We start from the raw sequence: 16855 nt of genomic DNA on the forward strand, positions 1-16855 counted from the left end.
GGATACGTGTGGAGGGTGTACGGGGGGTTAAGAGAACTAAATACATTTCTGTTGATTTATTTTGGAAAGTAGTATCTAAAACTGAAAAATGCAGACAGGGCTATGCAAACCAATTATTTTGAATAGGAAAGCAAATACCACAAAGAAACAGCAGAGTTCAAAGTGATATAGTTAGGGGGTAGGAATTGGAGACCGAGGGAGATGGGGCAAGGGAGAATGATTTTTTAGTATAAGCCTTATGGAATGGACTTTAAGTTATCAACATGCATAACATTGATTTAAAAAAGAAGTATTCCTCAGAAGAAAGTACATTGCAAGGAATCCATTTTATTATTATCCATTAAAAGATTTTATTTATTTATTTATTTATTATTTAAATATAGTTTCTTTTTTTTTTTTAAGATTTTTTTTTTTTTTTAGATTTTTTTTTTTTTTTTATTCATTTATTTGACAGAGAGAGATCACAAGCAGGCAGAGAGGCAGGCAGAGAGAGAGAGGAGGAAGCAGGCTCCCTGCGGAGCAGAGAGCCCGATGTGGGGCTCGATCCCAGGACCCTGAGATCATGACCTGAGCCGAAGGCAGCGGCTTAACCCACTGAGCCACCCAGGCGCCCCTTTTTTTTTAAGATTTTTATTTATTTATTTGACAGACAGAGATCACAAGCAGGTAGAGAGAGAAGGAGGGGAAGCAGGCTCCCTGCTGAGCAGAAAGCCCGATGCAGGGCTCGATCCCAGGACCCTGAGATCATGACCTGAGCCGAAGGCAGAGGCTTTAACCCACTGAGCCACCCAGGTGCCCCAAGATTTTATTTATTTATGAGAGAGAGAGAGAGCATGCCTGGTGAGGGGGAGAGGCAGAGGCAGAGAGAATCTCAAGCAGACTCCCCGCTGAGCAGGGAGCCTGACGTGGGGCTCAGTCCCAGGACCCTGAGATCATGACCTGAGCTGAAGAGGGCAGATGCTTAACTGACTGAGCCACCAAGGTGCCCCATAGGTCTTTAATTTTGAATCAGAGATGCCTGCCCAGTCTATTTTTTTTTTTTTTCTTTTAAAGATTTTATTTATTTGTTTTTGAGAGAGAGAGCACGAGTGGTGGGAAGGGAATAGAGGGAGAAGCACACTCCCCACTGAGCAGGGAGCCCCATGCGGGGCTGGATCTCAGGACTCCAGGATCATGACCTGAGCTGAAGGCAGACACTTAATCGACTGAGCCACCCAGGCACCTGCCTGCCCAGCCTTATAACTATACCTTGATGATCTGGTTTGGAGAGTGAGTGTTGGTTGTCCTAAGGAAGAACTGAAGAAGAAGTTGAGAAAGGAAGGGTCCCCATGGGGAGACAGATTATTCTGTACCTCTTAAGTCCACAGGAAGGCACTGAGAAGCCACTGAGGATTTTAAGCAAAAGAGGTGGATCTGATTACTTTTAAATTTGAAAAGACTCCTCAGGCTACAGCAAAGGCAATGATGGTGTCCTGCATGGTGGTAGAGAAGATTAAGAGAAGCGAAGGGGCATAAAAGCTAAAATCAACAGGCCGGGCCATGGACTGGATATATGGAGGGGCTGTGGGGAATGTCCGAGCAGGCTGCAAGGTTTCAAGCTGCTGTGTATCCGTGTCATTCACTAAGCAGGCAGAGAGCTGAGGCGAGGTCTGGGATAACGACAAGCCGGATAACCAGGATATGTCAAGAGAGAGCATTCAGAAGTACAGAACACTGCTGATGGGTTAATTAAGACACTAAGTGGTTATATCAAACTTGATTTCATGACAGGAGGTCCCTAGATGCTGAGATGGAGGGATGGGGAAAATCCATACTGAGGTGGGGTGAGGCATTAATGGGAAGAGAGAAAACAGAAGGCACAGAGCACTCTTTCAAGAAAAGGCTGGCTGTGAAAGAGGGCTGGAGCTGGGGGGTGGTGTCAATGGAGAGAGTTTTTTTTTAAAGATTTTATTTATCTATTTGACAGACAGAGATCATAAGCAGGCAGAGAGGCAGGCAGAGAGAGAGACGAGGAAGCAGGATCCCTTTGGAGCAGAGAGCCAGGAACCTGGGATCATGACCTGAGCCGAAGGCAGAGGCCTTAACCCACTGAGCCACCCAGGCGCCCCGAGAGTTGTTTGTTTTTTTTTTTTTAAAGATTTTATTTATTTATTTGACAGAGAGAGATCACAGTAGGCAGAGAGGCAGGCAGAGAGAGAGAGGAGGAAGCAGGCTCCCCGCTGAGCAGAGAGCCTGATGCGGGACTCGATCCCAGGACCCTGAGATCATGACCTGAGCCGAAGGCAGCGGCTTAACCCACTGAGCCACCCAGGTGCCCCCGAGTTTTTTTTTTTTTTAATAGCAAGAGAAATTTAAATTTGTTTTAGAAACTGATGGGAAAAATGCAGTTGACAGGAAAAGACAAGACAAATAAGTGAACAGGATGAAGTTCTTAAGAAGGTAGAAGGGGATGCAGAGGTCGAAAGACTGGTTGGTCACAGGCAGGAGAGGGAACTTACTACTAAAAAGGAAAGAAGGAAAAGAAAAAGGAGGGGCTCTCTTCCATTCTGGTACTTCTGAGCTTTCTTTCTCTTCAAAGGAAAATACGGAAGCCTAAAGAAACAGGATGTTTTCAGGACTTTTGATTTGTACTGTCTACAACTAAGGGGAATAAATTAACTTTATGCCATATGTATAGTTTGAGATTTTGAAAATAAGATCCAACTCAGTAACAGAATAAAGATATGGATTAATTTTACACATACAAGTGTCAGTTCTGTTTAAAGCTCAGTGTTCATTCTCAGAATACAGGGTTGCTTCTCATGATGCGGAGGAGCTGCTGTGTGAGACATGCTCTGTACATCTGGTCAGGAACTTACCATCGTTCAATGTGTAGAGACGAAAACGTCCGCGAAGCTGCTTCTCGAGTAAATAATTTGAATCCACACTGTGTGTCTCTGATTCCTTTGACACATAGGAACCACACCAGAAAGTGGAACCCATACATGAGCAGAGTACGGAAGTAAGAACGCTGAAACAAAGAGAAAATATAAAGGACTTTTCCATTAATCTATAAAGGACCATTGAAAACACCTGGCTGTAGACAACTGTATTTTAATATTTAATTGGCTGGGTAGATCTTACTTAAGAACACCGCTTTCATTAGCTTCACTGGCGAAGTGTATTACAGAAACTTTGAGGGTGCCTACTGCTTAGAGCAGGGCAGAGGTACCAGGGAAATGGTTACTCCTTTCTCACAGGTTCAAGAAGAATCAGACAAGAATCACAGTACCTGTGAGGTCAGGGCTTTAATCTACCAGGAGCATACTATAACTGTTTTGGGCTACTATGAGCAAGGAGAGCATCTCATTCATCTATACATTTTATGCCTCTTTGCCCCAGATATATTTCAGTTTCAAAAAGGTGACAGATGGGGTGCCTGGGTGGCTCCGTTAGTTAAGCAGCTGCTTTCAACTCAGGTCATGATCTCTGGGTCCTGGGGTCGAGCCAGGGGTTGGGATCCCTACTCAGCAGGGAGTCTGCTTCTCCCTCTCCCTCTGCACCCCGCCCCCTGGCTCATACTCACTTGCTCTCTCAAATAAAATATTTTTTTAAAAGGTGACAGTTATTGGAATATCTTGGAGATATAAAACACTATGATTTAAACCTAAAGTTCTATGCCTAGTTAATGAGAATTGATCAAAAAAATATAGCAGAGTGTCACAAAAGTCACAGACTAAGAAGGAATCTAAAACAACAGTCTCTCCAGTTAGGTATGACACATATCTGATAAATAGATTTAAATGATTAAGTTTCTTAATACTTTGGATATTCAACTTAAGTAGTCTTTAATCCTGAGTATTCACATTATTAGTAATTAATGTTATTAGTAGTACATGACATAATATTCCATTATTTATTAAATACTGCAAACTTTAAAACATAAAAATAACAGATCATTAATTATCATTGTATTCAAGACTCTTATATTTAGGATTAAAATAAAGAATCTCTTAAAATTTTCTACAGCATAATAAATCCATGGAATGATACACTATATATGCACATTGGCAACCTACTGAGAGTCTATGTAGAACATTTACTATTTCAAACTATTTAATATTTCTCTTCCTCCTTTTGGTTTTTGCTTTTTAGAACTGTAATCTTTAGTATCATTCTTCATTTACTGGCTTTTTCTATCATCATCAAACAGAAACATGACTAAGTGATACCAGGACAAAGCAGAGAAAGCCACTGACCTGAGCAGATCTGTATTTGAACCCTGGCTGCATTAATAATTAGGAGGGTGACCTTGAGCAAGTTACTTCAACTCTCTCCATCCCACTTTCCTCATCTATCAAATGGGAAAGAAAATGCCCACTTCACAAAGTAATTGTAAAGATTAAATGAGATAGGGGCGTCTGGGTGGCTTGGTTGTTAAGCATCTGCCTTCGGCTCAGGTCATGATCCCAGAGTACTGGGACTGAGCCCTACATCAGGTTCCTCACTCTGTGGGAAGCCTATTCTCTCTCTCCCACTCCCTCTGCTCTGCTTGTGTTCCCTCTCTTGCCGTTGTCTCACTCTCAAAAAAAATATAAATAAAATCTTAAAAAAAAAAAAAGATTAAGTGAGATAATAGTCTTTAGCCAAGCATTTGGAACAGACAGTAACAGGAACTTAATAAATGTTTTTAATAAATGAAGAAAGCTTGAGAGCTCACTTTTAACCTCCTGACTACAACTTCATTTGTGTATTACATAGGGCAGGTACGTGAAACAAACTTCTTTTTAAGTGTCTCTGTGTGTGTGTATGTATACTTGTATGTGTTTTTATTATGTTTCATGTCAAAAAGGAAAAAATCAAATAACAGTGAAACAAAATATCTGCAGTACATGTAATTAAAAATTAGTATCCATTCTTCCTACATTAGAAAGATAACACTTTAGAACTCTTTAGTAATAAAAAATAAAAAGTACAGTCATAAAGCAAATTGGACACAGTCTAAGAGCAGCTCACAGAAAAGGACACAAAAGAGACTTATAAACATATAAAACAATGGTCATTCTCATTAGTGACCAATAAGACCAAATTTTAACTACAGAATGATGCCATGTTACACCAGTCAAACTGGCAAACGCTAAAAAGAATCAAAGCATTAAATCTTTTGTTAGGATATGGAGAAAGGGAGTGCTCCACTAGTGGGAATATAAATTGGTTACCAATTTGAAGAGCAATTAGACAAAATGTTTGTAAACTGTAAAATAAACTTTGTGAAAGGATCTAGCACTTCCCATTTATTACCTGGAATCATTAGTTATGTTCTGATGTAAATAGGTCTTACCTCTCTAAGCAGATAGGGCAGAAACCTCATCTTAAAATACTTTGGTAATCTCACAACAGCTTGCTCAGTGCCTTCCATATAAAATATTTCCAATAAATACTGGTTGACTGATTAAACCTCCAAAAGAGCACTTATGCTTAGGAAAGGAACAAATAGAAATTGAAAGATAGAAAAATTAAAATTAAAAGGTAGAAAAAATAATGCCTATAAACTATTCTCCTTGAATGATTTTTAATGTGATTTAGGTGAGCTTACTGGTTACCAAATGAAAATATCCCATGACTACTTCTGCTTGGATCTTAATAGATTTTTGTTTGCTTTAAGATAATGGTTATTTAAAAAAAACAAAAAACAAACCAGAAACACGTGGGGTTCACATGAAGACCTTATTTGACTTCTAACATATTTAAAACATAACAAGGTAAACTACAAACAAGAGCATCTCCCTTTAATTTTTATAACCTTGTAAAATATCTTACAAGACTTCTAAAAATATATTATGGAACAGAGTTAGTTCAATGAAACTAACAGTCATAGAGTAACATTATAAAAACTTCTGAAGTAGACATTTAAAAATATGAAGAGAAAGACACTCACTACTTTAATATTAACAATAATCTCTCTAATGTTAATGAAATGTAAATAAGGAATTCAGGTGAAATTTAAAGCTGACTGGTACTTAAATTATCTTAAATTCAAAGAAGTCCTAAGACTGGGCACCTGGGTGGCTCAGTGGGTTAAGCCGCTGCCTTCGGCTCAGGTCATGATCTCAGGGTCCTGGGATCGAGTCCCGCATCGGGCTCTCTGCTCAGCAGGGAGCCTGCTTCCTCCTCTCTCTCTCTGCCTGCCTCTCTGTCTACTTGTGATCTCTCTCTGTCAAATAAATAAATAAAATCTTAAAAAAAACAAAAAAACAAAAAAACAAAGAAGTCCTAAGACTTAAGCCAAGACTCTTCAAAGAAAATCTAAAGATATCAAATAAACACTAACGGAGTCTACTTTGAATCCTTTAAAAATGATAAATCCAAGAATGCCAAGACAATATAAACATCCCTGTTATAACTATTATCCAGAACACATGGGCATGCGGATACACTGAAGATGGTAAGGACTCCAGTGGTGCCGTGTCATGTTTGCCTTCCAAGAGAGCAGCAGACAGATGGTAGGATTAACAGAGGATATGTCTAAAAGTATTCAGGAAAGAGAGATCTGAAAACTATACAATTAAGCTATTGAAGTTCCTGTTCACTATCTTAATTCTTTTGTAATCTTCTCACTGTCTACAGACTGATCACCATATGCAAGGGTTCAGACTGTGTATAGCATCTTTAGAGAAAACTGGAGTGGTTCAGGAAGGGAAGGCCATACTGCACTTTCTTGCATGTGCGGCAGGTGGAGATGAACTTGTGTAAGGCAGGTAGGGTTCTACGACAAGACACAGGACCTGAACTACAAGCCTACTGAGCAGCAGTGATGCATAACGTCTGCAGTAGACTACTGCAGATTTCTCGCCAGTGGATCACTTTGTCCTCCTTTTCTACAGAATAGCAGCTGATTCTGTGGGCTTCGAAGGCACGACATCAACCACTAGGTTTTAGAGATGGAGGAACAGATGAATGGATGACAAAATAAATGATAAATACATAGATCCTGGGATAGATCCCTTGAGGTCTGACTAAAAGCAGTACTAGATACAAAGGAGATTTAGACAATAGCACAGTTATATTTAAATACTATTGCCAGGAAAAATTCAGTTTTCAACTAATGGAAGTTCTTTTTTTTTTTTTTTTTTAAAGATTTTATTTATTTATTTGTCAGAGAGAGAGAGAGAGAGGGAGAGAGAGCGAGCACTGGCAGGCAGAGGCAGAGGGTGAAGCAGGCTCCCCGATGAGCAAGGAGCCCGATGCGGGACTCGATCCCAGGACGCCGGGATCATGACCCGAGCCGAAGGCAGCCGCCTAACCAACTGAGCCACCCAGGTGTCCCACAACTAACGGAAGTTCTAAATGAAAAGAATTTACACCATTAAAAACAAAACCGGGGCGCCTGGGTGGCTCAGTGGGTTTAAGCCTCTGCCTTCGGCTCAGGTCATGGTCTCGGGGTCCTGGGACCGAGCCCCACATCGGGCTCTCTGCTCAGCAGGGTGCCTGCTTCCCTTCCTTTCTCTCTCTGCCTGCCTCTGCCTACTTGTGATCTCTGTCTGTCAAATAAATAAATAAAATCTTTAAAAAAATAAATAAATAAATAAATAATAAAAACAAAACCAAAAACTTGGTTCCTTTCTCCTGCCACGAACGATAAATACACGCCCCAGCTATCTCTCGCCTAGAGATTATTTCACTAGCTTCCTAATTGTTACTCTCTTGCTTCCTATTTTGCCGTGTCTTTTTTAGCTTCACCAAAGGGATTATCCTTCTTTTCTCCTATATTTTTTAAAAAGGAAAAAAATTATACATTAAAACCATTAATAGTAGCATAGACTTAAGTGCTTTTGTTTGCACAGATATTGTTACATAAGCAATTATGCTGTATTTACAATACTATATTCTTTTTTTTTTAAATACAATCTAGTATTTTGGATATTTTCCTGCGTTATTATATAGTGTCCACTATTATGTCTTATTTGCTGCATAATATTCCATCCAGGAGAAATATCTGTAATATTTTCTATTGTTGGGATTTAGTATCTTATAGTTTCTATTGTATAATTATAAAATAATATAAACATCTTGGACATGTACTTTTCCTTTCCTTATCCCTTGTGTATCAGTAAAGTGATGAAGCTGGACTAGCTAACCACTAACAATCTTTCAATTTTAACTTCTAGTAGTATGATACTCTTTATGGTTAACAGATTACCTTTTCCAAATACTATAGAGAGTCCATACAGACACAGAACATTGGATCAGATGCTGAAGATATTAATTTATTTCTTTTTCTTTTTTCTTTTTCTTTCTTTTTTTTTTTTTTAAGATTTTATTTATTTATTTGTCAGAGAGAGAGAGAGGGAGAGAGAACGAGGGAGCATAGGCAGGCAGAGTGGCAGGCAGAGGCAGAGGGAGAAGCAGGCTCCCTGCCAAGCAAGGAGCAGGAAGTGGGACTCGATCCCAGGATGCCGGGATCATGACCTGAGCCGAAGGCAGCCACTTAACCAACTGAGCCACCCAGGCGTCCCTATTAATTTATTTCTTAAGGAAAGAAGAATCTTGAGCATAATCCTTAAGAGGTTCTATGATGCTGCCATCAGTATTATCTTGAAAAAAAATTTTAATTTCTTTGTATCTTACTGCAGAATTGTTGAGGGAAAGATTCAGCCTTTTATTCCACTGGTTCTCAAACTCTGGTATGCATTAAGTTGACCTGGGAAAATGTTAAAAAATGCAGATTCCTGGTCTATCCCTCTAGTCTGATTCAGTGTGTCTGGGATTGGCCCAGAAATATGCATGTTTAAAACAAAACAAAACAAAACTTCCCAGGCAATTCTGACCTTGCATTGAAAAATATTGCTTTATTCTTGATTTATTTGGGCACTCTAGTAGATGAAACATTAAGACTATAACAGACGGGGGCACCTGGGTGGCTCAGTGGGTTGAGCCTCTGCCTTCAGCTCGGGTCATGGTCTTGGGGTCCTGGGATCGAGCCCCCGCATTGGCCTCTCTGCTTGGCGGGGAGCCTGCTTCCCCCTCTTTCTCTGCCTACTTGTGATCTCTCTCTTTCTCTCTGTTGAATAAATAAATAAAATCTTTAAAAAAAAAGAATATAACAGACAATTACTGGGTTTGACACACTGGACCCAGATTTTTAAGTGAAAAAATAAAATAAAAAACATTGCACAGGGCGCCTGGGTGGCTTAGTGGGTTAAAGCCTCTGCCTTTGGCTCAGGTCATGATCCCAGGGTCCTGGGATGGAGTCCCACATCGGGCTTTCTGCTCAGCAGGGAGCCTGCTTCCTCCTCTCTCTGCCTGCCTCTCTGCCTACTTGTGATCTCTGTCAAATAAATAAATAAAATCTTAAAAAAAAATTGCACAGAATAATTCTTTAATATATTTCCCCTCCCAAGTTACTCTAGCTTTTCTAGCCTAATATACAAATTACAAAATGAAGAATTTAATGTCTTAATTGAAGGCAGTTACAACTTGTTAAATTTTAAGGTACAGTAATTTTCTAAGAGGAATAAAGTTAAAAAAAAAAAAAAAGAAAACAAAAAACTTTAAATGAAACCCAAAATACAGTACTTAAAGTGTGCCAATATGAGAAAAACTAAAGGCAAGTTGAAAGGTTCAAAAATGCATCATTTAGAAGTTTGCCTTATATTAGAACTGAATGGGAACTCTTGTATCTTAAAAAAAAAAAGAGCTGCTTGCATCCTAAGTGAAAGTGACATCTACATCCTTTTTGTACACTCATTAAAAAATAATAACACAAAAACTCGATTCCTAAATGTGCTTTCACAAACCTTCCAATATTAAAAATTTTTCTTCTTTTGAAAGCAAACTCATTTTTATGAGATTAAACATGAAAGCTTATTTTTTTGCTAAGGAATATGAAAAAAAGAGAAAAAAAACTTGCTGATCATGCCTGTCAGTGAAAGCCTCACCTGAGCAATTGATTCTTTTTCCAAATGAGCTCGAGATCCACATGCAATAGCCATTTGTTCCTGAGGAAAAAGCAATAAAATGATTTTTCAGTAATTAAATATCATTACTAAAAATATTTATTTTCAATGAGATTATCTCATTTTTAAGATACTGATTTTTTAAAAAAGTAACATTAAATATCTTTTTTTTTCTTACATTAAATATCTTTAAAGGTTTACTTAGGTGTTCAGAATATATACAGCTTCAATAAGCCTAGTTATACTTACTAAGAGGACAACAGGGTAGATATTAGGGGCATCTATGACTTGAAAATTCTTATTTTTAAGTGATTCTTCTAATTAAAAATACTGTATTAACATAGTTAGAAAGAAAAATAGTGGTATTAGGAAAAAAGGTATCTGTAAATGCTATGATTATACATAATCATTACATTCTGGGAAATCCAAGATTATTAACTGAAAAACTACTACACGTATTAAGGGAATTTAAGAAGATGAGTGGGCACAGATCAAGATATATATATAATACTTTAGTCTGCATATGTACAATCAGATAACAGAACGGAAGATGGTATTTGTAACATCAATAAGAAAGCAAACTCTGGAAATAAACTTTATAAAAAATGTGGCAATACCTAAATAACGAACACATATACAAGCTACCAAGGAAATAAAAGAACCCAACACATGGAAAGGCATACCATGATCATGGATGAGCAGATGTGATAACAGTATCAAAAATTAATTACTTTTTGATTAAAAATTAATTTTTGATTTAAAATTAAAATTAATTTTAATTAAAATTAATCTTTATTTTAAAATTAATCTTTAAATTTAAGGTCATATCAATAGAAATATAAAAATAATTTCTCACTGAACTTGATAAGCTAATTTTTATAGTTAATATTGTAAAATAAAGAACCAGAAGAGCCAGGAAAATTCTAAGAATGAGGATTTAATATATATTATAAAGCTATAGTATTTAAAACAAAGGTATTACAATGTGAACAGATAAATCCATGGACCAGAATGGAAAGGCCAGACACATACATACACACACACACACACATACAATATGGATACTTAGAATATGATAAAGATGACATTTTCAATCAGTAGGGAAAAGATGAACTGATAAATGCTGTGGGACATCTAGGTAGCTACTTGGAAACCAAATTAAGCTGAACCTGAGCCTCATACTAAATAGTAGGATATATTTCAGATACATGAAAGATTTAAGTGTAAAATATCAGGAATAATTTTTTAAATGATCTCAAGGAAAGCATAAGTACACAAAATCTAGAAGAAAAATCTATTTGAGGAACGCCTGGGTGGCTCAGTTGGTTAAGCGGCTGCCTTAGGCTCAGGTCATGATCCCAGCGTCCTGGCATTGTGTCCCACATCAGGCTCCTTGCTCGGCGGGGAGCCTCTTTCTCCCTCTGCCTCTGCCTGCCACTCTGCCTGCCTATGTGCACTCTCTCTCTCTGACAAATAAATAAAAAATCTTAAAAAAAAAAAAAAAAGAAAAAACAATTTGACAATAAATTTTTTAAAAATTGTACAGCAAAACAAAAATCCAAGCATATTCAAAATTAAAAGACACATAGGGGTGCCTGGGTGGTTCAGTTAGTTAAGCATCTGCCTTTGGCTAAGGTCTTGATCCCAGAGTCCTAGGATCAAGTCCTGTGTTGTGTTCCCTGCTCACCCGGAAGTCTGCTTCTCTGCCCCTCCCCTAGCTGGTGCTTTATTTCTCTCTCTCTCTCTCTCACTTGCTCATTCTCTCTCTGTCTCTCCCTCTCAAATAAATTAAATCTTTAAAAAAATTAAAAGATACATAAATTGGGGGTAAATATTGGTAATTTATATTATAGACAAAAGGATTATTTCCAAAATGCTAAAGTGCCCCTATGAATTATTATAAAAGTAGCCTGAGAACTCAGCTGGAAAAGAGGCAAAGGTTATGAATACAGTGTTCATAAAAGAGGAAGTGAAAAGAGCTCTTAAACAACTGAAAACATCCTCAATCACATGTATCCCAAGAGCAATGCAAATAAAACCTATCAGTGTTTACAATATGGTGCCTATACGCCCTACAGACAGGAATATGAAAATTATCAGGACTACAAATATACATATAATCTGATCAAGCAATTTCACAACTAAGAATTTTTCCTTTAAATAAACTTCATATGTATGAAAGGACTTTCAAGTAGGGTTAATCATTTCAGTGTTGTTTGAAGCAGCAAACTTGCATGTCTATCCAAAGGCATTAGTTATGACACCGTGAAAGAATGAGGAAGGACTTAGCTGTATAAATATGGCTCAATCCCCAGGATACATTGTTAAGTGGAACAAGAGAACACTGAATAGTGTAACAGTTCGCATTTTTAAATAAAGAAAACATATATACATCTTCCAGATGGATATACAAGAAATTAACACTGGTTACTTCTGAGAGTAACTGAGTGGCTGAGAAATGAAGGGCGGGCCTCCCTTCACTGTATATCTTCTTGTGCCATTTGACTTTTGAACTATTCTTCAAAATAAACAAAACTAAAAGTGCATATTGTAGGAAAAAAAAAGGCAAGCATATAAATTTACCTACAATAAAACTTTATTATAAAGAGAAAAAGTCATGTATAATCTCACTACCTAAAAGCAGCCATTTATAGTACTTTTATTTATTTCCTAGTGTTTTTTCCCCCTCTGCATTTAAAACCAGAGCTGAAATTTACCTACATATCAGTTTTTTCATTCAAAATAACCTAAAAATTTCTTATATTCAAGTCATTATTTTTCAATTTTTTATTATAAGTATTTTCAAACAATACACAAAAGCAGAAAGACTAGGAAAATGAAGCCCCCATGTGCCCATAATCTGGCTCAACAATTATTGATACATTAAAAAAAAAAAGAAAAAAAAAAAAACAATACATGGCCAATATTGCTTCCTCTAAAGCTCCTCATCACTATCCCATCCAACAAATTCTAGGCATCCCATTATAAATTGCTATATATTTCAAACACAATAGCACTATCACAACTAAAACAATAATTCTTTAATACCACCAGGTACAGTTTCTAGATTTGTCTACTTATCTCATAAATGTTTTCAGTTTATTTGAATCAAGAGCCAAATAAAATTAATACAAATCAGTTGATGTTTCTTTTGCCTGTGTGTTCCCCCCACTTTGGTTTAATTTTCTTCTTATACTCTATTTGTTGAAGACACTATGCAATTAGTTTGTAGAATTTCCTAGATGTTGGATTTTGTGGACTGTACTCACATTGCTGGCATTTATCATGTTCCTCTGTCTCCTATATTTCCTGTAAACTGGTTGTTAGAAGCTTGATAAAATTCAGGTTTACTTTTCAAGAACTTTAGCAGAATTACATGTCTGTCTTTCTTTTTTGTATCAATGGTGAGGGCAATATTATATTTCACCATATTTTCACTGTTTGCCTATGTGTTGACTATTTCTAATTGGCTTTTAGAAAGGTGACCAAAAGAACATCTTTGAATATAAAACTCAATTTGTATTTTGGATCTCCTCCTTTGGAAAAAGTCATGGTAGCAGAATACTACATGGAACGTATGAACATTTAAAAAATGAATGTTTTGGATCTCCTCCTTTGGAAAAAGTCATAGAAGCAGAATGCTAAACTGAACGTGTGAATACTAAACTGAACATTAAATGTTTATGTTCCCAATTATTCTTTGAAAGGCTCTTTATATTACCACTAAATGGGTATGATATTGACTACTTCATCAAATCCTTGCCAGTTCTAATTATTCTCATTTTAAATTTGTTAATTCTATAAGGGGAAAATAAAACCACATGTGATTTAATTTTCTTTTCTTTATAATAAAAAGGTAAACTGGGTGAAATTTTAGTGGCTATTATATTTTCTTTTGGAAATTACGGTTACATACTTTGCCTACTAGTTAGTAGTAGGAATACTTTCTTCCCTTTTTCTGGCAGAGGTACTTTACCAGGAAGGGAGGGAATGCTTTTCTTTCTTTCTTTCTTTCTTTCTTTCTTTCTTTCTTTCTTTCTTTCTCTCTCTCTCTTTTTTTTTTTTAAGATTTTATTCATTTATTTGACAGAGAGACAGCACATGCTGAAGGCAGCGGCTTAACTGGCTGAGCCACCCAAGTGCCCCAGAGAAGGCTTTTCTTAAGGAAGAATCATGTAAAAAGTTCAGACAGTATATGGCAAATAAGCTTCAAAGTAAAATCCAAGAAGAGCATTAGATGTATTAGATGGGGGGGCGGGGTGGGAAAGGACCCTTCCTACCTTCCAGAGACTAAGTAGGATTAAAATGTCACTTAATTAAACTAAAAACAAATTAAAATAACAAAGGTTTTTGTTTAAAATTTTTTTCTCTCAGTGTAAGTCTCTAAAAGCTTTTAGGAGAAGTTTGTATATCTGCAGTTCTGATATAAGAACTGAATCCCTGGTATTGACCTCTCCATCATAAGGAATTTATCTAAACAGCTTTTAGAACAGTTAGCTATTCTTCAGGAAAAGATAGTCTTGCTTTTAAAACAGCTCGTATTAGAAAATGTATGTAAACATGAAGTCTCTTTTAAGCCTCTTTCAGAGTATTGCTAATTTTTTTGTGGGTGTTGAAATGAATACTTCAGTTAGTATGACAGGTAGCTTTTTTTTTTTATAAAGATTTTATTTATTTATTCGACAGACAGAGATCACAAGTAGGCAGAGAGGCAGGCAGAGAGAGAGAGAGGAGGAAGCAGGCTCCCCGCAGAGCAGAGAGCCCGATGTGGGGCTCGATCCCAGGACCCTGGGATCATGACCTGAGCCGAAGGCAGAGGCCTTAACCCACTGAGCCACCCAGGTACCCTGACAGGTAGCTTTTTAAAGTGGTAAAAAGTGGTACCATATTGTCTTCTAGAAAGAAATGCTCCATCAGAATCTCTTACCTAGTACTTCTCCATTTAAGTATTTCCTCACAATTCACTGGAGAGAAGGAATAGACTAGAAGAACTAAATAGTGTTAATTTATATCAACAATTATTAGCAGTAACATTAGAATTAGCTCTGAAAAATCAAGCACAAAGACTATGTTAATAATTAGAGGTAATGGTTATTAAGTGCTGAACATATGCTAAATAGTTAACCATAAATTTTTTAAAATTTTAATCATCACCTCAGGATTATGAACTTATGGCTACTGTCCATTTGTCAGTGATGAAGAAATGAGGTGGGTGGATTAACTTGCCCAAAGTTATATGCAGTCTGAACCTAGGAGCATTTGAGCTCCACACCTACAATTAAGAAACATAAGAAGTGGGGGCGCCTGGGTGGCTCAGTGGGTTAAGCCTCTGCCTTCAGCTCAGGTCATGATCCCAGGGTCCTGGGATCGAGTCCCACATCGGGCTCTCTGCTCAGAAGGGAACCTGCTTCCCCCTCTCTCTCTGCCTGCCTCTCTGCCTGCTTGTGATCTCTCTCTGTCAAATAAATAAATAAAATCTTGGGACGCCTGAGTGGCTCAGTTGGTTAAGCAGCTGCCTTCGGCTCAGGTCATGATCCTAGCGTCCTGGGATCGAGTCCCGCATCGGGCTCCTTGCTCGGCGGGGAGCCTGCTTCTCCCTCTGCCTCTGCCTGACATTCTGTCTGCCTGTGCTTGCTCTCTCTCCCTCTCTCTCTCTGATAAATAAATAAATAAAATCTTTAAAAAAAAATAAAAAAATAAATAAAATCTTAAAAAAAAAAAAAAAAAAACACGAAACATATGAAGTGGAAATGGGAATTGGCATAAGTACTCCAAAGGCAAATGTGACTCCAAATGAGGTGGATATACAGAAATAAAGTTGCGACAATTTAGAAATTAGTAAGAGAAAAGTCAGATAGTAAAATTAATCATATTCATCCAAGGTGGGCAGAAATGGAAAACTTAGCATATAAAGTGAAGTACTGAGTTAAGAAAAAGTTTTATTTATTAAAAAACTATGTTTTGATTAAAAAAAATCCTATCCCCCTTTTTTCTCAAAAGCAGTAAATGTTCATTATTAAAAACAAAAAATAAGGGTGTCTGGCTGGCTTAATTGGAAAGAGCATGCAACTCTTGGTCTCGGAGTTGTGAATTTGAGCTCCATGTTGGGTGCAGAGGTAACTTAAAAAAAATCAATCTGAAGAAAAATAAAACTTTGAAAAGATATCTACACTCCCACTATCCAGAGACAATTGATGTTAATACATTATTTATTAGATAGATAACTAGATACTAGGGCTACAGCTATCTATATAGATATCAGATATTTAAAACTTATTTTTTCACTTAATTGTATATGCTGAATAGCATTCTATATGATAATGAATTTAACTGTGTAAATGAATATTTAACACTTTAAGTCATATTTAATGTTTCCTCTAAGAAATTATAATATATTAAATATATTTTTAAAATAAGGAAAAAAAATCCTTGAAAATTTATTTTATACACATTCTTAATTATTTCCTTAAGGTAAACTTCTCAAAGCTGAGTCAAGGGATATGTATTATTCAATCAATGGATGTGAATTATTTAAACCTTTTGGTTCTTATTTTGAACTTGTTCTATAAAAATATTGTATTAATCTGCACAGACTCACCTGATAAATTTGGCAACTTTATTCTTTTTTTCTTTTTATTTGATGAAAGGTGCCTTATTATTTCCCTGAGTTTTTAATTTATTTTTATTTTTTAAAGATTTATTTATTTATTTGAGAGAGAAAGAGAGAGAGAAAGAGAGGGTAGACAAGCAGGGAGAGGGGCAGAGGGAGAGAAAAACAATCCTCAAGCAGGGAGCCTGGTGTGAGGCTGGATCCCACGACCCTGAGATTGCAACCCCAGCTGAAATTAAGAATCAGATGCTCAACCAACTGAGCCACCCAGGTGTCCTTCCCTGCCTTTCAAATTAAGAGAATTTTCTCT

At 36.9% G+C, this 16855-nt stretch overlaps 1 protein-coding gene across 2 annotated transcripts in view; it reads right to left on the reverse strand.

Annotated features, from left to right (window-relative positions):
- The window catches only part of ALG5 (ALG5 dolichyl-phosphate beta-glucosyltransferase), a 41794-nt gene that overhangs the window by 5695 nt on the left and 19244 nt on the right, over positions 1-16855 (reverse strand). For both annotated transcript variants that reach the window (XM_047723218.1, XM_047723219.1), the window contains 2 exons: positions 9918-9977; positions 2859-3010 (listed from right to left, as the gene is read on the reverse strand). In XM_047723218.1, the coding sequence (XP_047579174.1) occupies positions 2859-3010; positions 9918-9977 (212 nt within the window). The remainder of the gene's footprint in view (positions 1-2858; positions 3011-9917; positions 9978-16855) is intronic.

The sequence above is a fragment of the Lutra lutra genome, chromosome 3 (assembly GCF_902655055.1).
Source record: "Lutra lutra chromosome 3, mLutLut1.2, whole genome shotgun sequence".
NCBI classification, from domain to species: domain Eukaryota; kingdom Metazoa; phylum Chordata; class Mammalia; order Carnivora; family Mustelidae; genus Lutra; species Lutra lutra.